This window comes from Bombina bombina, chromosome 1, assembly GCF_027579735.1.
Source record: "Bombina bombina isolate aBomBom1 chromosome 1, aBomBom1.pri, whole genome shotgun sequence".
Lineage (NCBI taxonomy): Eukaryota > Metazoa > Chordata > Amphibia > Anura > Bombinatoridae > Bombina > Bombina bombina.
Window position 1 is genome coordinate 1,553,482,070 of NC_069499.1, and position 23,388 is coordinate 1,553,505,457.

General features: G+C 37.9%; 1 protein-coding gene across 1 annotated transcript in view; it reads right to left on the reverse strand.

Moving 5' to 3' along the window:
• TRIM65 (tripartite motif containing 65) overlaps positions 1-23,388 on the reverse strand; it is a 61,491-nt gene that overhangs the window by 34,562 nt on the left and 3,541 nt on the right. The window contains exons 2-3 of the mRNA XM_053709157.1: positions 21,382-21,477; positions 14,810-15,043 (exon numbers count right to left, since the gene is read on the reverse strand). Coding sequence (XP_053565132.1) covers positions 14,810-15,043; positions 21,382-21,477 — 330 coding nt within the window. The remainder of the gene's footprint in view (positions 1-14,809; positions 15,044-21,381; positions 21,478-23,388) is intronic.

The following is a 23,388-nucleotide window of genomic DNA, read 5'->3' on the forward strand; positions in this document are numbered from 1 at the left end:
GCAGTATGAAAGTCTAGGTTACCGATTATGCTTTCTGGCCTCTATAAGGACTGTGGAACAAGCACGATTTTTACACAAAAGCAAAAGATATTTAATGCTTTGTTAAACAGATCGGTATATAAAGTGCTTTAAAATCGTTTAAAACTCATATTAGGGTCGATCACAATCTATTGGCCGATTTGTTTTCAGCGGCTTTTTGACACAAAAGGGACACTTTCCATTTTGACACAATCACAATAACGAGTTTTTGGCTGTAACTTACTGTAAATGTTTCTTTCTAACTCACCCTCACATTGTCATGATTATCACTTTCAGCACAGGCGTCTTCATAAACGGGTTTTGATCACGCCTTTGTGACCCAGATTTCAAACGGAATCACGCCTTCATGACCACAAAGGCAAAACACATTCACGACAGACGCAATCTTACTTGAAAATCCAGTTACGAAGGCGTGATTTCTTTTGAAAGCAGTTTACAAAAGGTGCTATTCCGTTTGCACAACATTTTGTGCAGCTACAATATTGTGATACAATTGTTCACAGTTTACAGTGTGAGAACAGTTAAAATCCTGTTTTAGGGGAGAACTTCCGGGCAGCAGCCATGACAGGTGGCAATATTGTGTGCTGCTGAGGTTTAAATATTTATCTGCATAAATCTGACAGTTTAAGATGAAATACGATTCTGAAATTAGTAGATCTCAAAACCACTAAGGATTCTGTATCAAACAAGCATAACATAACATGATTTCCTATAAGCACTGATATTCCGCAGCTACTTTAAGGCTGCAGCCTTCCACCAACCCCCGGCAGAGCTCGTTCGGGTCTCTGCCGTATAGCAATGCCAAGAGTGCTCTGCATTTTTCATACTTATTTGAACTATAAGTAATGAAGAAAGTTTATGTAGTTCTGCAAGACCTTCTGAAAGAACATGAGCTCAAAATTATTACTAGACTGGGCCATCTCCAATCTCTTGTGGAGACCACAAATATGGAGAGATTCGTTCCTAAGATTTCGTTGGACAGATACTACTGAGCTGCTGTGGCTCAAGGCACTAAAACTTGGGCAGGCCCATATAATGGAAGATCCTGTTCGCTGCCAGATCCGTTTATAAATATTACCAGTGAGCTCTCTGTCCCTGCCCGGGAGGATGCAGTCAACCTTCTGGAACAGGTTGACAGACTAGGCTCCTATACAGAAGACACTTTCTTGGCGTATCAGAGCCTGTCTGAGGAGCTACCTGATCAGATCGACTTTTCAGATCAGATTGGGACACTGGCAATACCACAAGCTATGAGACTCAGGATAGAGGCATTACCGGACGGGCTCACTGATCCTGTTCTATACTTTGTATTTGTAATAATTTTTTATTGAGGTTAATGCACAGAATTACAAACAACATAAACAAAACGGTACAAGCAGTTGGTTCAATGAAACAGTGCTTGTCTCCAATTACCATAGAAATTGCAGTTACAAATTAAACATTTATTCCCTGATGTTGTACCCGAACAGTGACGGGTATTTAAGAGTGCAGAAATAAAACGCTAGTAGTACATTGTTCAAGGAACCTCAATTTTTCTAATTAAGAAATTGCAGAACGTAGAAATTATAAATAGCCCCCACTATCAAGTATTCTTCCTTATGTTTGTTGTTTGTTTGCAATATTGTTGTATTTTGGTTAGAATGTTCTATTTACTTGTTTTTCCCCTGTTTACTCACAAATATAAACCATCCTTTTCTGCCACCACTCAACTACTTCTCTCTGTATCTACCTCTTTTGGCCTGTGGGTTGAAACGTGCTAGTAAGCCTATAACACTAAATGCAATACACAAACGGCGAGATTACGAGTCTTGCCTTAGCCTTAAAAAGCAGCGTTGAGTGGTCCCAACGCTGCTTTTTAACGCCTGCTGGTATTACGAGTCAGGCAGGAAAGGGTCTACCGCTCAATTTTTTTCCGCGATATTAGCTTACCGAAAATCCCCTTACGTCAATTGCGTATCCTATCTTTTTAATGGGATTTTCCTAACGCCGGTATTACGATCGCCTGAAAAAGTGACCGGTAGACCCTCTCCTGTCCAGACTCCTACCGCATTTAAAAGTCAGTAGTTAAGAGTTTTATGGGCTAACGCCGGAACATAAAACTCTTAACTAAAGTTCTAAAAGTACACTAACACCCATAAACTACCTATTAACCCCTAAACTGAGGCCCCCCCCCCCCACATCGGAAACACTTAACTAAAATGTTTAACCCCTAATCTGCCGACAGGACATCGCCGCCACTTTAATATATATATTAACCCCTAAACCGCCGCACTCCCACCTCGCAAACACTAGTTAACTTTTATTAACCACTAATCTGCCGTCCCTAACATCGCCGACACCTACCTACATTTATTAACCCATAATCTTCCGACCCCAACGTCGCCGCTACTATATTAAATTTATTAACCCCTAAACCTAAGTCTAACCCTAAGTCTAACCCCCCCTAACTTAAATATAATTTAAATTAAACAAAATAAATTTAACATAATTAAATAAATGAATCCTATTTAAAACTAAAAACTTACCGATAAAATAAACCCTAAGCTAGCTACAATATAACTAATAGTTACATTGTAGCTAGTTTAGGATTTATATTTATTTTACAGGCAACTTTGTATTTATTTTAACTAGGTACAATAGTTTTTAAATACTTAACTATAAAATAAACCCTAAGCTAGCTACAATATAACTAATAGTTACATTGTAGCTAGCTTAGGGTTTATTTTTATTTTACAAGCAAGTTTGTATTTATTTTAACTAGGTAGAATAGTTATTAACTATTTAATAACTACCTAGCTAAAATAAGTACAAAATTACCTGTAAAATAAACCCTAACATAAGTTACAATTACACCTAACACTACACTATAATTAAACTAATTACCTAAACTACCTACAATTAATTACAATTAAATGAAAAAAAACTAAATTACGGAAAAAAACAAACACTAAATTACAGAAAAAAAAGTACAAGAATTTTAAACTAATTACACCTAATCTAATCCCCCTAATAAAATAAAAAAGCCCCCCAAAATAATAAAATTCCCTACCCTATACTAAATTACAAATAGCCCTTAAAAGGGCCTTTTGCTAATCGGATTGAACTTCAATCCTATTGGCTGATTGCATCAGCCAATAGGATTTTTCTTACCTTAATTCCGATTGGCTGATAGGATTCTATCAGCCAATCGGAACTCAAGGGACGCCATCTTGGATGACGTCATTTAAAGGACCAGTCATTCAGTCGTCGGCCGTCGGATGAAGAGGATGCTCTGCGTTGGATGTCTTGAAGATGGACCCGCTCCGCTCCGGAAGGATGAAGATAGAAGAAGCCGCCTGGGTGAAGCCTTCTGCTGGTCTGGATGTCCTCTTCTGGCCGGATAGGATGAAGACCCTCTGGAGGACCACTTGTGCCCGGCTGGGTGAAGACAGCTCAAGGTAGGGTGATCTTCAAGGAGGTAGTGTTAGTTTTTTTTAAGGGGGGATTAGGTGGGTTTTAGAGTAGGGTTGGGTGTGTGGGTGGTGGGTTTTAATGTTGGGGGGTATTGTATTTTTTTTACAGGTGAAAGAGCTGATTACTTTGGGGCAATGCCCCGCAAAAGGCCCTTTTAAGGGCTATTTGTAATTTGGTATAGGGTAGGGAATTGTATTATTTTGGGGGTCTTTTTTATTTTATTAGGGGGGATTAGATTAGGTGTAATTAGTTTAAAATTCTTGTACTTTTTTTTTCTTTCTGTAATTTAGTGGGGTTTTGTTTCGTAATATAGTTTATTTAATTTAATTGTAATTAATTGTAGGTAGTTTAGGTAATTAGTTTAATTATAGTGTAGTGTTAGGTGTAATTGTAACTTAGCTTAGGGTTTATTTTACAGGTAATTTTGTACTTATTTTAGCTAGGTAGTTATTAAATAGTTATTGTACCTAATGTAACTATTAGTTATATTGTAGCTAGCTAAGGGTTTATTTTATCGGTAAGTATTTAGTTTTAAATAAGATTAATTTATTTAATTATGTTAAATTTATTTTGTTTAATTTAAATTACATTTAAGTTAGGGGGGGTAAGACTTAGGGTTAGACTTAGGTTTAGGGGTTAATAAATTTAATATAGTAGCGGCGACGTTGGGGTCGGAAGATTAGGAGTTAATAAATTTAATATAGTTGCGGCGACGTTAGGGGGGCAGATTAGGGGTTAATAAATATAATGTAGGTGTCGGCGATGTTGGGGGCAGTAGATTAGGGGTTCATAATTATAGTGTAGGTGGCGGTGGTGTCCGGAGCAGCAGATTAGGGGTTAATAATATAATGTAGGTGTCAGCGATAGCGGGGGTGGCAGATTAGCGGTTAATAAGTGTAAGATTAGGGGTGTTTAGACTCGGGGTTCATGTTAGGGTGTTAGGTGCAGACATAACTTTTATTTCCCCATAGGAAACAATGGGGCTGCGTTAGGAGCTGAACGCTGCTTTTTTGCAGGTGTTAGGTTTATTTTCAGCCAGCTTAGCCCCATTGTTTCCTATGGGGAAATCGTGCACAAGCACGTTTTGCCAGCTTACTGCTACCGTAAGCAACATTTTTCTGAGGCTAACGCCGGCTTGCAGAAAACTCATAATACCAGCGTTGGCTTAAGTGAGCGGTAAGAAAAAAAGGCTTGTTAGCCCCGCACAGCCTTACCGACAAAAACTCGTAATCTAGGCGATAGAATCTAGCTCTCTGTGCAAACCTCCTACATACAACCCTTCAGATCTACTAGCTCACTACCCCGTTACCCACCATGACCACTCCTGATATAACAATCATAACCCAAAATGTCAAAGGACTGAACTCCCCGACAAAGAGATCCATAGCTTTAAATTGGTTTTATAAGAATAAAGGGTATAGTATTTTTTTGCACGGAGACCCATTTCCTCAAAACCTCAGAACCTAAATTCACTTCCAAACACTGTCCAATAGGTTATTTCCACTCAAAAAACGCCAAACGCAACGGAGTGGGTATCCTCCTTCACCGCAATACGCCATTCCAAGTCACACACAAACTCTCTGACAACGAGGGGAGATACATAATCCTGATAGGGATCCTCTACAATCGCCCATTAACCCTTGTAAACGTCTATGCACCTAATACAGGCCAAGCCTGCTTTATCAAAAGAGCTATTAGAGAAATGCTGGGAATAGCCAAGGGAAATGTAATCTTTGCAGAAGACCACCCCTAGATTGCTCTAATAAAAGAGGAACCCAACCTAGAAGCTCCTTAGGGACTGTCCTGAACCCCCTACGTGAAGCAACACTTATTGATGTCTGGAGACTACACCACACCTCACAGAAAGCTTTTACATTCTACTCAAACCCCAGTAAATATTATTCTAGGCTAGACTACATTTACATCGACCAAAATAGCCTCCCACTGACTCATTCGTCAGAAATCCTCCCAACCCCCTGGTCAAACCATTCTATGGTCTCTTTATCTTTAACCTGGATGGATAAGCCTCTCACAGACCCTTGTTGGCGAATGGACGAAAATCTATTGCATCAGCCTCCTATAGTAGAGAAACTCTCACGCACACTCAACGATTATTTCCAACATAACACAACAACATCTTTAACTAATAGCTTAATTTGGGAAGCACATAAAGCTGTAATAAGGGAATAATTCATAAAACAAAAGTCCATTCTCATTAAAAATTACAACAACCATTATAACAACCTACTCCAACAACTACACAAGTCAGAAACCACACATATGCAATCCCCCACAGACCAACATTGCTACACCCACCTATTCAAAATTAGAAAGGAACTAAAAGATCTACTAAATAAAGAGGCGCACAGGAAAGCATTACGCCTTAGGAAATTATACTTTGCAGAAGGTAACAAATCGGGTTCTCTCCTTGCCAGCGCTCTTAAGACCCGAACAAACAATAATTATATTCGCAAATTAACCTCTCCATCTGACCCCACAAGTCATATATATGAAAGTAGGACCATTGCCAACACGTTTAGAAGCTTTTACAATAACCTATACAACATACCCCTCACTGACGCAAACCCTGCATGTATAGACCAATATATACTAGATTTGGGTATTCAAACACTACCAGATGAAATAGCCAAACAACTAGATGAACCTATTACTACACAAGAAGTCGCTGCGGCAATAAAAAATACCCTCCTAAATAAAAGCCCGGGACCCAATAGACTGACAGCACTATATTACAAACGTTTTCAACACATTCTAGTCCCACACCTCACAAAATTATTTAATTCCCTAGATGACAGTGACAGTTTCTCACCAAACCTATTAGAAGCACATATATCAGTTATCCCCAAACCCGGGAAATCCCCCACAGACCCAGGTAGCTATCGCCCAATCTCTCTGTTGAAGGAAGATATTAAAATCTATGCCAAGATTCTCGCACAGCGTATAAATAAAATATTACCCACCCTTATCCATGTAGACCAAGCAGGCTTTGTCCCACTCAGAGAGGCTAGGGACAATACAGTCCGTGTGTTGCATCTCATGGAATACGCGAAAACGCAAAAAAAAATTCCTGCTATCCTGGTCTCCACTGACACGGAGAAAGCCTTCGACAGGCTAAATTGGAAATTTCTTCATAGCACCCTTAAACATTTCGGCTTTGGTGACACCACGATACAATGAATATCCCATTTATATTCTAGCCCCACAGTCAAAATATGCACTAATTGTGTTCTCTCACAGGGCTTCCCTATTAACAACAGTACCCGACAAGGTTGCCCTCTTTCCCCTCTCCTTTTTATACTCACTATGGAAGTCCTAGCAAACTACATAAGAAATAATCCTAATATAATTGGGCTTAAAGTAGGCACACAATCACATAAACTTGCTATGTTCTCGGATGATGTCCTGCTCACCCTTTCCTCTCCTACCCTCTCCCTCCCAGCTTTAATATCGGAATTTGATAGATTTAATAATTTTTCCCACTTCCTCATTAACTACAGTAAATCAGAAATACTGAATGTATCCATGAATCCAACAGACTTCGCAAATTAACAGCACATATGTCCACTTAAACTCCAAACTTCACACCTAAAATACTTGGGGGTGGTGTCTCCAGATAACCAGCGACTATTTCCCCTAAATTACACCCCCCTACACAAATCAATACAACACTCCTTTACCATGTGGAGAGATAAGCCCTTATCCTGGTGGGGAAGGATACTGTCAGTTAAAATGACAATACTCCCTAAAATCCTATACACTTTGCAAGCCATGCCCATAGGAATACCTAAATCTTTTCTCTAACTGATTCAAAAATCGATAAACACTTTTCTATGGGGTAAGACCTGACCCCGCATCAACAAAAACATAATGTATAGAACGCTGCGCAATGGAGGCCTGAGTGTACCGAACATCCACTTATACTACCATGCAACAATAATACAGAAAATACTAGACTGGCACTGAAGAGAAAGCTCCAAAGCATGGACAGCGCTCGATTCCCACCTACTCAGATCCCCCTCACCAGGATCTCTCTGCTTGCTTCCCAAACACAAGCGCACGCCTCTATGTACTTCTTCCCCACTGTACAGACACATTTTTAACACATGGGACTATCTGCTCAAAACAAACCCAGCGCTCTCACTTTTGTTCTCCCCACTCACACCGGTCTTCCCTAACATATAATTTATGGGAGGGTATGAGACACATAAAAAAGAACACAAACTCCTAGACTCAGAACCCATTGCTAAGCTACTGGACCAAGGCAAACTGAAAACACATCTTATTTGGCTCTATTTCAACCTGGCTTAAATACTCACAACTCCATAATTTCATCCATACATCCCCACATAAGAAAGACTTACTCAGACCCCCAACCCCCCTTGAACAAATATGCCTTTCAGGCATGATAACTAGGGACTTCCTCTCAATAGCGAAATCTCTGTTACACAACGCCCAATCCATACCCCTCCCTTCCTACGCTAACCAATGGCACAGAGAGCTAGATACTGATTTGGACACTAAACAATGGCAAAAAAAAATTACGATAAATCCTCCACCTCCCCTAAAATCCTTGAGCTTAATTTCAAGGTTCTTCTACCTTGGTACCTGACTCTGATCAGGCTCAGGAAAATATACCCAACCTCCTCAGCATTTTGTTGTTGAGGTTGCAATGCACTAGGAAATATGACCCATATGTGGTGGCAATGCAGCAAACTAACCACTTTCTGGCAAAGTGTTGAAAGCTCTCTTCAAACACTTTCTGGGCAAAACTTCAAATTAACCCCCTCAATTGTGCTACTAAATGAAAACCCACCAATAAAATGAAAATTAGAGCAAAATTGCTGAGAATGTGTATTAACAGTGCAAAATTATTAATAGCCCTACATTGGAAGTCACAACAAATACCAACGCTAAATATGTGGCTCAAGAAAACAGATGAACCAATATCTCTTGAAGAATGTGGTTACTATAAAAGAAATAAATTCACATTTTTTAACGATATTAAGTTCCATTGGGAATCTTTCTATCTCACATCCAGAACCCCAAACACAAACCATCATCCGCAGGCTACCTCACTCACTACCTCAGCCACATAGGACATGGTTGTTTACAGGAGATCTTTTTGACCGAAACCAACACACTTGACCTTGCCAGCTTGTTTCAATACTTGCCTTAAGTATCCTTATCTGCGATAACTTCCCCTTTACTACCTTTCCTCTCCAAGTTACTTCCCCACCTCCCTATACCCTCCCTCTTCCTTTACCAACTTTAAAGAGCATTTTGAAACTATCTATTAATAATGTTACAATTGTATAGAACATCTAGAGAGGTAAAGGGCTTAGACGAGTTGATGGAGACCAATACAATGCCCAGCCACTGACTACTTTCCACATACTACGACCTGAAGAACTGATTGTTGTCATCACAAATGTATAGACATACTGATACCATTGCATCATGCGTAACAAGCACCCTCCGTGCCCACTCTTATCTTTCCTTGCCTCGCCCAGATACACTTCTGTGTTTATTCTCCACATGTCATACCAGTTGTACATTGATCTATGTTTTCTGTAAACTATGCTCTGGAAAATAATAAAAAATATTATTAATAAATAAATAAATAATATATACTAGTAAGGGGAATCATTAGGGGCCAATATCAAATAATAAACATATAGGGCCACTCTTGGGCCCTTGACAAGTGGCAATAAGTGAGAAATAAATGTAGGACTATTATAATATTGGATATAGTAACAAATAACCAATTGGAGGATGTTATATATATATATATATATATATATATATATGAATCTATATCAAATGGGGTTGAGGAGCGGGTGTTCAATGAATAGATTTGCTCTAAGGGAATTTGCCTTAAGAATTTAATTGAGGTCTGGCTATTTTAGAGGTCTATGCATATATTCTAAACAAGTTAATCTGTTTATCTAACAGGTCTATAAAATCTGTCTCCAGAAATTTCCATAGCTTTTTCAAGAACTCTCTAAAAACCTTTAATGATCAATAAGCTCCTATATGACATCCCAAATAGTAAATAACTGTTTATCACATACAATGTGTGTTCCTATGTCATGGTGCCATTACTCCTATACTGTTCTATTCTTTGAACTGTCCAATACCATCGAAGCAGCAGCCTTCATACTTTTGGATTCCCTGGGGGCAGCAATGTTGTCCAGCTCTCTCTGAGGAGCGAGAGGATGTGGACACAGTAGGACCAATGTAGGATAGATTGTGGTGAGAGCACCAATACCCATATTTTCTCCTAGACTAACTCTAATTTATGGGGATATATAGATCTGAGACCTACCTAGAGTTCATGAGGAATTCCTTTATGGGAACTACGGTAGACTCTTCCATACTATGTTACCTCACACTACCATATAGAGAGAGCTGGTATAGATAAAGTATTGTCTTAAATAATATTCCTCTGTATAGCAGAATTGCTACTTCTGTAGATCTTAAGATTTTACTCGTTAGTGGCCTTTATAGAGCTTTATTAGAAATAATGTTGCTATGTACTAACATTTTTGTTGTGTGTTATTACTATTAGTCAGCAATATTGTGAATACCTCCCTGTACTAGTTCACTAGACAGCTCTCTTCCTTACTGTAGATTTCATTGTTTTTGTTTAATCACTTATTCAATATGGGCTATTTGTGCACATAAAGGCTGATGTTTGGTCAGTAAGGTAAGTCTATTGTAATGAATTTTTCTCTTTAGCCTAGTTATATAAAGATTAGCCCTGTATCTGATAGTTGGCGTGTTCTTATTTTTATTTGGATTAGTGTCAGTATTTCTGGCTGGTTATCTTATAATCTATTGCAGGGTTCATCAAACTACAGGTCAGGACTCATTACTGGGTCGAAAATACCATGTTTACTGGGTCGCGACTTGTGTGTATATGTTGTAGGAGAGTGTGTGTGTGGTGTGTGTTTTCTATGATAGAGTGTGTGTTGTATGAGACTGTGTGGTGTTTGTGTGTTATATGATAGTGTGTGTAGTGTGTGTGTTGTATGAGAGTGTGTGTGTTGTATGAGTGTGTGTGTAGTGTGTGTTTTGTATGAGAGTGTGTGTGTGTGTGGTATGAGTGTGTGTGTGTGTGTGTTACAACACTGTAAAAGTTTGACTACAATCAGGAATAAAGTACACATATTTAATCACTTTACCAAAAATTGCAGCTATCTTGTATATTACTTAAGAAATTTTTAAGCACAAAAATAGGGTCGCAAAGGTATGTGGTATCATGGCACTGGGTCTTGGAGGAAAAAGTTTGAAGAACCCTGATCTACTGTACTATATAAATTATAAGCACAGTTTATACTGTTGACATGACAGCTATATAGTCAAAAATGCACCATGCTCACATCCCTATTATGTTGCTTATCTTCTTTAACTGTGGGATATCCACATCAGGTTGGAATGTAGTTGTATGCATTTAGTAATGGCTATTCATATTAGTTTAAGTCCCACCTATGCTTGATGACAACCTTTATAGATTCTAAATGCCTGGAAGTCTTCACATGATGATATATTGAACACAGAGTAATTGCATGGTAGGTATAAGCTCCATTCATCATATTCTAATCCTTAAAGTCAATAGAGATGGATGTTTGATATATACGTGTGTTATAGCATACTATGATATTTTACAACTGCATTGCTGAGACATAATATGTGACAAATATGTGTCATCTTTATCACATATAAGACCCTTTATATAATCTTGCAACTTCATCCTGCTAATTGTTTTATAGGATAAAGATAATATTTTCATCCACATAGTCGTAAAAACCTCCTATTTATAGTTAATCAGATGGTTTAGGGCCAAGAGTGGCCTTAATCAATAATATATGAAAAATCTGTGCAGCTAATAGACAAGAAAAAAAATTGTTTTGTTATAAAAAATGTTTCATATTCCCTCATATTATTTCTTTGTGAATAACAAGGCCTAAAAGTGGCCTCTATAGTCATTAAGGTAAGTTACTTTTACTTTAAAGGGACAGTCTACACCAGAATTTTTATTGTTTTAAAAGATAGATAATCCCTTTATTACCCATTTCCTAGTTTTGCATAACTAACACAGTTATAATAATATACTTTTAACCTCTGTGATTATCTTGTATCTAAGCCTCTGCAAACTGCCCCTTTGTTTCAGTTCTTTTGACAGACTTGCAGTTTAGCCAATCAGTGCCTGCTCCCAGATAACTTCACGTGCACGAGCACAGTGTTATCTATATGAAATACGTGAACTAACACCCTCTAGTGGTGAAAAACTGTTAAAATGCATTCTGAAAAGAGGTGGCCTTCAAGGTCTAAGAAATTAGCATATGAACCTCCTAGGTTAAGCTTTCAACTAAAAATACCAAGAGAACAAAGCAAAATTGGTGATAAAAGTAAATTGGAAATTTGTTTAAAATTACATGCTCTATCTGAATCATAAAAGTTTATTTTGGCCTAGACTGTCCCTTTAACGCTATAGTCTATGTAATAATCCATAGCTGATATATATATTCAAATAATTTATGGAAAATCTGAGGTGTGTATTGTGTGCTAAAGTTCTTTTGTATATACAACTTTACACTCTAAATTACCAATATTTTTTTTTTCTGTTTTACTATGTCTTTAAATATTGTACTTTGAACCATTTGTACCCTTTGACATATAATCTTGTCGTTTAGCAAGTCTGTAAAAACCGATGTACTGAATATTGCTGCCTGTCTATATAACTGTAATGTTTGTTTGAACACCTCAATAAAAACTATAAAAATAAACAAATCCTGTTTTAGAAGACAAGAAAATATGCAGCCACTTCCTTCTAATAGAAACTTGTAGTGTTCTTAAATTTCAGAAGTGTATCTCACCAAACTGGAAAATAATTATTTTTAAATCAATAATTGCAAATATTGAAAAAAAGTGTTAATATAATCATTGATCAAAAATGCCCAGTATACCCATAATGCCTACATACAAAAGGTATTCAAATTGTTTAACGGATATCAGGATGAATTCAGATTATAATAGGTTAATATCACAAAGCACAATATAAATAAATATTTCCCTTACACACTGAACAAGGGAGTTAATTAAATAGAACAGAACTGTAACCTTAAGAGGTGTCAAAGGGCTTTTGTATATGTCTGTTTCAGCTGGATTCCCAGTTTTGATTCTGAGTACCTAAAGGAATAGTCTAGTCAAAATTAAACTTTCATAATTCAGATAGAGCATGCAATTTTAAGCAACTTTCTAATTTACTCCTATTATCAATTTTCTTCATTCTCTTGCTATCTTTATTTGAAAAAGCAATAATGTAAGCATATGAGGCGGTGTTCTGGGAAAACTGCGAACTTGTGAAAACATAAAACCACGTCACTTTCTGTGATGCTGCATCAGCCGTTTCACAAATTTTGGCCATAATGCGCATGCGTGGTAGCGTCATTACATACCTGGCCGCATACGTCACTGCTACAATTTTGAGAGCCGTGAAATTCCTGGACCCTTTGAAAAGCGCATGCGTGAGATTTTGAACTCTGCCAATACCGCTGCACACGTCACTGCTACAATTTCGAGATCTGTGTAATTCCTGGACCCTTTGTACAGCGAATACACGGGAATTTGAACTCTGTCTCAATACCACACCGCACCCTGCTTTGCTTGCCATATAATTATACACATACCCTTTACAGTGTAATTAAACAGAAACACTTCTGTTTAAAAAACTAACTGTTTTTATTGTTCAAATTTTTTTTCATTGGTCATACACGATTGTTTTACTGTAACAAGTGGTCAGGAGCTCCCTTTTAATTTTTATTCTCAGAAAACATTTTTGTGTAATTGGGTATAACGGTCCCGACACCTTTAGAGGCTTTGATCAAACAACAGCTTGAGACAGAGTTCAAATTCCTGCGCATACACTTTACAAAGGGTCCAGGAATTACACAGGTCTCGAAATTGTAGCAGTGACGTTTACGGCGGTATTGACAGAGTTCAAAATCCCATGCATGCACTTTTCAAAGAGTCCAGGAATTTTCCAGCTCTCAAAATTGTAGCAGTGACTGACGTATGTGGCCAGGTATCTAATGACGCTAGCATGCATGCGCATTACGGTCAAAATTTATGAAACAGCTGATGCCACGTCACAGAACAGTGACGTGATTCGCTGTTTTCACAAGTTCGCCGTTTTCCTAGAACACCAGCCCATTTCTGGTTTAGCAGCTGGGTAGCACTTTCTGATAAGTGTCTAAATGAAGCCACCAATCAGCAAGCGCTACCCAGGTGCTGAACCAAAAATGGGCCGGCTCCTAAGCTTACAATCAAATAAAGATATCAAGAGAACGAATAAAAATTGATAATAGGAGTAAATTAGAAAGTTGCTTAAAATTGCATGCTCTATCTGAATCATGACAGTTTAATTTTGACTAGACTGTCCCTTTAACAACTGAAAACACGTTTTGCATTCTTTGCAGTCAATGGACATACTTCTTAATACACTTCTTGATTAGGGTTATCATATCTCCTCTGCTGTGGCTAATTAGGGTCAGAAGTAAATAAATACTCAATATATTTTCTTGGGGCTTTCAATGAAAGGGACATGATGTAGGTGTTAGCTGAGTAGTGTTTGTAGGCGGGATCATGTCAGGAGGTGTGGGGCTACAGCCGTGTCATGGGTGTGGTTTGAGCAGTTCCTGGAAGCCAGAACATTTGTTCTAATAGAGGAAGCTGTAAGAGTGACAGCTAAAGTTGCCACCTGTCTTGTACAAGCATAATATCAGATATGCTAATTAGCATGCATTTGCATACATTATTATGCAACATAACTGAACCACTAAAGTTGCTAAGGAACATTTGTTTATAATTAGATTCCTATACACCTAAAAAATACCTTTATTTCTATATTTATTATCTACTTATTTCTATATTCTATATGTATTCTTTATTATCTACTTGGACCTGAACCATATCAGTAAAATGCTGTAAAGGTGGCAAGCCTGGAAACAGCAGGAAGACCTCCCAACCCGTGACAATCCCTCAATAATATGGAAGGTATGTAAAGGAGCTTTTGCATTGATTACGCAATTACTATGTAGCATGTTGTAGGGTCAGGGCTCTGGACCCAACATGAAGATTTCAAGCCTCTCTTGGGCAGTGGAAAATGACAGGATAAATGATGAAAGTGCATTGTATAGTTTTGTTTTACGATGTATAATTAAACATACTGTGAGAATTTGTTGTAATGTCATTCATGTAACTCTCCGAGTCCCCTGCTCCTCCGGTCTCCTACCTGCAAGAAAATGGCATGATCCGGATTCTGGAGTAGCTGTTTCACCTCTTGACTGAATTGCTGTAACGTTGTCAGATAACTCCTCAGCTGTCCTAGGCTTTCCTCCACCCGCCCTAAAGATGTCACCTCCTCCTGCTTTATCGCCTGTTTAGTTAGCAAGCGACATTCCTCCAGGATTCTGCTCAGCTGGTCAAACTCGGCCTCAGTTCCTGACACCAGTTTATCACACGTTGCCTAATGTATTGGGAAAACAAATGCTATTAGAATTAGATGTGACTCGCTACCATATAAAACTTCTATCTATCGTTTGCTTATTATTGGCATGTAAAAGAGACATTTTCTACTTCCTGCTTCACATAAAGTTTTAAACAACTTTCCAATTTACAGCTATTATAAAAAATGCTTCATTCTGTCTGTATCCTTAAGTGAAAGAGCAACAATGCACTACTGAGAGCTAGCTGAGCACATCAGGTTGTGCCAATGACAAGAGGCATGTATGTGCAGCCACCAATCAGCAACTAGCTCCCAGCAGTGCTTTGCTGCTCCTGAGGCTTCTTAGGTATGCTTTCCAACAAAGGACACCAAGAGAACAAAACAATTTGATAATAGTAGTAATTTAGAAAGTTCTGTCTAAACCATGAGAGAATGTTTTTGGGCTTCATGTCCCTTTATTGTCTGCAGACAAAACCTTTTCTATGTCAACACGATCATAATCAGCCACTTTTCTTGTTTATCGTCAGCAGTTTTTTTTATTATCGGTTTGGTGAAAAATTGCCTTATTCTTAATACGTCAGTCCAGCTTGGCTGATCACAAAATAAATTATCAATACCAGTCTGTACCTTAGTCGTCTTAAAGTCTAACTTCAGATTAAGCTGCAAATAATCTCCTGCACCACTTTTTTATATCATGCAGCAGTAACAGTAACAAAGTTATTTTAAAATGAATAGTGTTTTTGGCCAGTTTGAAATGGCTGCCAAGCTCCACCCACTGATGACATCACGATCTGGGCTGCATATGGCATCCAATCACAAAAGACTCACTAGTTGGATTCAACAGACTGTCAGTGCTATTCAGCAGAGTGCCTAGATGCAGCCCAGATTGTGATGTCATCAGTGGGCGGAGCTTGGCAGCCATTTCAGTGACCAGAAACACTATTCATTTTAAAATAACTTTTTTACTGTTGCTGCTGCATAATATAGAAAGGGTGCAGGAGGTTATTTGTAGCTTAATCTAAGGTAAGACTTTAAGATGACTAAGGTGTAGACCGTCCCTTTAACAACACATTTATGGGCCATTTTTCACTCAGCGGATCCACAGCTTACAGGACCAAGGACAACACTGATCAAATTATTAAAGAGGAATCCTATATTGGATGATGTTATAAAGCAACATCACTAAACAGATACAAATCCTATCTGCTCAATCAATTAAAGGGACAGTAAAATCAACATTTTTCTTTCATGATTAAGAAAGAACCTGCAATTTTAAACAACTTTCCAATTTACTTCTATTATCTGATTTGCTTTATTTTCTTGGCATCCTTTTTTTTAGAAGAATACCTAGGTAGCCTCAGGAGCAGTAATGTACTACTGTGAGCTAGCTGCTGATTGTTGGCTGCACATATATGCTTCTTGTGCTTGGCTGACTAGATGTGCTCAGCTAGCTCCCAGTAATGCATTGCTGCTTCTTCAGCAAAGGATACCAAGAGAATGAAGCAAATTTGATAACAAAAGTAAATTGAAAAGTTAATTCAAATTAACAATGAAGATAACAATTTTGTATAATTTTCTGGAGGTAAAAATCTGAGGTATTAACCCCTTAATGACCGAGGACGTGCAGGGTACGTCCTCAAAAAAAAGGCAGTTAATGCCTGAGGACGTACCCTGCACGTCCTCGGTGTGGAAAGCAGCTGGAAGCGATCCTGCTCGCTTCCAGCTGCTTTCCGGTTATTGCAGTGATGCCTCGATATGGAGGCATCCTGCAATAACCTTTTGAAGCCATCCGATGCAGAGAGAGCCACTCTGTGGCCCTCTCTGCACCGGAGATCGGTGGCTTCCTTCGTTGGTGGGTGGGAGCAGTACCGGGAGGCGGGTGGCGGCCATCGATGGCCCTGGAGATGTGGAGGGGGGCGGGATCGTGGGCGGGGATGCCCAGGGGCGCGCACGGACGCGCGCGCGTGCACGGGAGGGCGGGGGCGGGCGCGTGCACGGGGAGGGAGCGGGTGGGAACCGCTACACTACAGAAAAAGGCAATCAGTTCAAAAAATGTATATAAAAAAAAATACGATCAATGAGATGGTGGGGGTTTGTGGTGGTGGGGGGGTGTTTGGGGAAGCTACACTACAGAAAAAAAATACATAAGAAAGAAAAATAACACTAAGAAAGAAAAAAAAAAGCCCTTTTTTGTGCAAGCTGGGTACTGGCAGACAGCTGCCAGTACCCAAGATGGCCCCCAATAAGGCAGATATGGAAGGGTTACAGAGCTGTTTTGGGGGGGATCAGGGAGGTTGGAGGCTAAGGGGGGTCCTACACAGCAGAAGAATTATTTTTTTATTTTTTAAAAAAACCTAAACCCCCAAAAAGCTTTTATTTTAGTACTGGCAGACTTTCTGCCAGTACTTAAGATGGCGGGGACAATTGTGGGGTGGGGGAGGGAAGGGAGCTGTTTGGGAGGGATCAGGGGGTCTGATGTGTCAGGTGGGAGGCTGATCTCTACACTAAAGCTAAAATTAACCCTGCAAGCTCCCTACAAACTTCCTAATTAACCCCTTCACTGCTAGCCATAATACACGTGTGATGCGCAGCAGCATTTTGCGGCCTTCTAATTACCAGAAAGCAACGCCAAAGTCATATATATCTGTTATTTCTGAACAAAGGGGATCCCAGAGAAGCATTTACAACCATTTGTGCCATAATTGCACAAGCTGTTTGTAAATGATTTCAGTGAGAAACCTAAAATTGTGAAAAATTTAACGTTTTTTTTTTATTTGATCGCATTTGGCGGTGAAATGGTGGCATGAAATATACCAAAATGGGCCTAGATCAATACTTTGGGTTGTCTACTACACTACACTAAAGCTAACATTAACCATACAAGCTCCCTACAAGCTCCCTAATTAACCCCTGCACTGCTGGGCATAATACACGTGTGGTGCGCAGCGGCATTTAGCGGCCTACTAATTACCAAAAAGCAATGCCAAAGCCATATATGTCTGCTATTTCTGAACAAAGGGGATCCCAGAGAAGCATTTACAACCATTTGTGCCATAATTGCACAAGCTGTTTGTAAATAATTTCAGTGAGAAACCGAAAGTTTGTGAAAAAATTTGTGAAAAAGTGAACGATTTTTTGTATTTGATCGCATTTGGCGGTGAAATGGTGGCATGAAATATACCAAAATTGGCCTAGATCAATACTTTGGGATGTCTTCTAAAAAAAAATATATACATGTCCATTGATATTCAGGGATTCCTGAAAGATATTAGTGTTCCAATGTAACTAGCGCTAATTTTGAAAAAAAGTAGTTTGGAAATAGCAAAATGCTACTTGTATTTATGGCCCTATAGCTTTCAAAAAAAGCAAAGAACATGTAAATATTAGGTATTTCTAAACTCAGGACAAAATTTAGAAACTATTTAGCATGTTTTCTTTTTGGTGGTTGTAGATGTGTAACAGATTTTGGGGGTCAAAGTTAAAAAAAGTGTGTTTTTTTCCATTTTTTCCTCATATTTTATAAAATTTTTTATAGTAAATTATAAGATATGATGAAAATAATGATATTTTTAGAAAGTTAATTTAATGGCGAGAAAAACGGTATATAATATGTGTGGGTACAGTAAATGAGTAAGAGGGAAATTACAGCTAAACACAAACACCGCAAAAATGTAAAAATAGCCTTGGTCCCAAACGGACAGAAAATGGAAAAGTGCTGTGGTCATTAAGGGGTTAAAGGGACATAAAACACCACATTTTTCTTTCATGATTCAGAGGATACAATTTTAATCAACGTTCCAATTACTTCTATTTTCTAATTTGCTTCATTCTTTAGGTATCCTTTGTTGAAGAAATCACAGAGCACATAGGTGAGCCAATCAGACGAGGCATCTATGTGCAGCCACCAATTAGCAGCTACTTAGGTCAATTTAGATATGCTTTTCAACAAATGCTATCAAGAGAATGAAGCAAACATTTTGGGGTTCATATCCCTTTAATGACAGAAGGATTGTGAACAGCTGACTTTTAGAAATCATTATCTGCTGAAAACAAGGGCAAGAACCCTCTTGTCTTTAACTGTCTTTACTGCAAAGGGGTCAAACATAAATAGTTAAAAGATCAGTAAATACAGTAGATTTGCGTAATCAACAAATACATAACAAAAAAATTAACTTTAAATTGGTAGATTTTTTTTCTGACAAAGCTATGTCTATTTCCCCTCCCCTGTATCATGTGACAGCCATCAGCCAATCACAAATGCATTATTTGATGTAGCCTTAGAGTCGGAAACATCATTCAAACTTTAGTGAAGTAGCTTCATAGTTTTTCCAGGTAACAAGTTATTTTTATCTAAATTATTAAACATGATAATTAGTTTTCGGACAAATGTACATTAGTACTGAAAATCGGATATTCGTTTTAATATCCGAATGAATGCACCAACGAAATTGAAAGAAAATTAAAAATACTGAGGAAATTCGTCCGTTTCAGAATAACAACCTTTTTTCCAGTCATGTGACTGCTATTGAAAAGCATTGAGAAGCAGTGCATTTATTAAAATAGCCAGTAGGTGGAGCTGTCAGCTTGTGTTGCAGCAAAGCCAAGCAAGCTGAAATGAATCAGTTTTAACCAGACCTGAGGTATCAAGCAGATTTCAAAGGAACAGAATCTTCCTGTCTATAAATCAGTCAAGATTGGAATGCATAGAAAGAACTGTTTGCAGAAAAATGCAAGTAAAGTCTGTGTTGTGTGATTATTTTATTAGGTTTATAATGCCGTTTAGCAAATGTTTTTGTTCATTTAACTTAGTTTAATTATATATTCTGTGTTTTATGATTATTTTATTTGGTTTATGATGCTGTTTAGCATTTAAAGTCTTCATTTGAAAGCTTTAAAAATAATGTATTGGGTGTTACTTATGACAATTTTGAGAGGGGCCTGGATCCTTATCTCCCTCACTTCCCATTGACTTACATTATAAACTGGGTTTCAATTTACAACGGTTTCAATTTACAACTATTCCTTCTGGAACCTAACCCCGGCATAAACTGAGGGCTACCTGTATATATTTGTTTCCTTTAGAAAGTTTTATACTGGAGAGCGCACTAACCTGATCCCTCTTCTTGCCAGAGCCCTTGTCACGCTAACAGAAGGCTTAGTGCGCTCAACACCCAAGACCTGCACTAACTGCTAATCCTCCTGCTAGCGCAGCCGGGCCAGGTAAGAAGAGGATTGGGTTAGAGCGCTCTCCAAATCGCATTAGGGTCTGTAGCTTTTCACCTGTAATTTCAAAACATTTACATTCATATTAACGAAAACTAATTTGATTTTCATTTCGTTTTAAAAAAAACGTATAGCGCAGGGAATGAATATTCGGGGAAATTAATTACCTCAAATATTCGTTACTAAAATTTCATCAGAAACAAAAAAAATTCCCCTGCACATCCCTATAAATTATCTGTATCCTTTTCAGTTACTAATTTATTTTATTTTGTCTTAAAAGCAGTGCCGTTAACCAGGGTAGGCAACATAATGACAGGCTGCTCAGATGTCCCCAAACTGTATATCACTCAGTTTCCCAACGCCTCTTTGTACAGGATTTACCAGCTTCTCTTGGCCACGCCCAGACTTCTGACCACACCCACTGAGAATCAGGTCCCGTCTCACCTGTCACGACCCCGCCCACAAAATACTGGTCAGCCCCCGGGAAGTGCCCCCAATAATTAACTTCTGCAGTTACCACTTTTAAATTAACAAACAATACAAATTATATATATTGCTTAACTATATACACTGAATCTACTTTATAAAAAAATAAATCTGTCTTTTTTATTTATTTATTTTTAAAAATCATGTTTATAAATAAATCTGTGTTGTCTTTTCATACTTGAGGCGTGTCTTTATAAGCCAATGAGAATCAGTTTTACAAAACTAACACTGTAGCTAACTAACACTTTACTTTTAAACAGCCTTTACTTATTTTTGTTCAGGCAAAAAATATTTTCAGCATGAGTAAATGCTGCTCTTTTATATGCATGATAAAAAAATTAGCACAATATCCCTTTTAGAAGAAAAGTAAACATTAAGTAAACATATTTATTTTGCCCCCATTTCATGTCATTTAAAATTGTGGAACGTTGTGAAAATTCTCTAATTCTCAAACTTGCTGACTTTACAAGGCTACCCCTGTTACATAGCTGCACCTAACTAGCTGCAGCAAATAACAAATGTAAGACAATACATTTTATACATTATGACTGTGGCAAGTTGCAAACCTAAACCTGGACCTGGATTGGCTCCTCCAAAATTTTAACTCTTTAAGTGGGAGCTTATGACATTTCCGTTTTTAACTCTGGCACCTTTATCTTTTGCCCAAGCTGCTCGTGTTTTGTGATTTTCTCTTCTGTTTGTTTTATCGAGTTGGTGTTTACGTCCTGTGCTTGGCAGAGCTGCTCCTGTGTGGAAAGAGATACAGAGAATGTTAGACGCCCAGCCTTGCTGTTCTGTATTTTCTACACTTTTGGGAAATCCCTTATTCTTAGGGTGACCATATTTCCGCTTTAAAAGGGACACATATGAAAAATACATATGTCAGGGCTGTTTTCAGGGCTGTTTAAAGAAGTTTTGTATAAGAACCCTGACATATGTATTTTTCATATGTGTCCCTTTTTAAAGCGGCAATATGTTCACCCTACTTATTCTGTGGCGTGTCATTAAAGGGATATAAAAAAGTCTGTTTCATTGTTGAAATAATAAAATAGAAATCATTGTCATATGTATTATTTATCATTTATATACTGTATGTGTGAGTTTGTGCTTTTGAGTGTTTATATACTGTAGGTTTGTGTGTGTATATGTGTATGAGTGTGCATATATGTGTGTGTGAGAGTGTATATATATGTGGGTTTTTGAATTTGAGTGTTTTTTTTATACTGTAGGTGTGTGTATAAGTATGTGTGAGTGTGTGTATATATATATATATATATATATATATATATATATATATATATATGTGTGTGTGTGTGTGAGTGTGTATATATGTGCGGGTTTGTGTATTTGAGTGTTTATATACTGTAGGTAGGGTTGCCAGCAGAGATTAGCATGCGCAAATTGAGTGTTTATCTAAAGCACACTTCAGAAGATACGTATAGAGCGGGCATGTCCGCTCTAATCGTCACACACTGGAAAAGCAGTAAGTATCGTTGGGGAAGAGTTGGCAAATAAAAGGTCTAAAATTTAAAACCGATTTATACAATAAACTATATTTTTAATAAAAGAAAAAAAACTTAGCGACAACGTTTATGTATATCTAATATATGCCTAGCAGTGTTCCATTCCAGTTAACTTTACACTCACTTTAAAGCCCAAAAACTGCCTAGTGCAGTTTTTTTTAATAAAATAAAAAAAGCTCTATTTTTTTTAATAAAAAAACTATTATGCCCTCTATTTTGGGGGCATTTGGGGCACTTTTAGAAGACTGACCAGAGATCTAATCTGGTTAATTTTCCAAGTGCTAATTGCTACCACAAGCTTGGGCTAGCAATAACCAGCCACTTGTAATGGCTGGTTAATTATCGCGCACCTGCAAACGGGCAAATTTGCCCGTTTGCGGACACGTGATAATTTAGCACTCCACTTGTAATCTGGCCCTTAATGTAGAAATTGCGCTTAAAGTTGCTAAACGTGCAAAAATGTCCCTAAACCACAAAAAAAGCAAAATGTATCACTGCCCAAACCTGTTCTAGAACTTTAATGAGTTTTGCATTCCCGCACTGCAAACTAATCAGGTTAAGTGCATTTTTTAACTTGTTTAATGTTGCTTAAAGTACAAAATGACCTTTAATTTCACTAAATTGCCACCATATTTTCCACATTACAATATTCCAACATCACACATATGCAAAGAAAATTGCAGACCATTAGGTTAAACACACTCAAAATTATACAAATTTTACTCTTTTTTGCCAATTCTAAAATGTAGATATATTAAGCAGCAACTTCTAGAACAGGCTTGGGTAGTGATACATTTTGCTTGTGTGGTAATTGATTGCACATTTTTGCATTAAGCAATTTCTACATAAAGGGCCAGATTATAAGTGGAGTGCAATATATCGCTTTTGCTGAAGCAATATTTGCGGTCCACTTTGTAATACCAGCGCACACTAATGTGCGCTGGTATTACAAGTTTGGTGCAATGCAAATGCGACCTCGCACATTTTGTGAGCGCACAATAATTTAGCACTCCACTTGTAATATAGCCCTAAAAGTTTTAGGAAATCCCAGTAAATAGCCTCACACAGCATACTGTATAAATCATGCAATGTATCCTGGTAACATAAATCCTTGACAACAGTTTAGTAAAATAT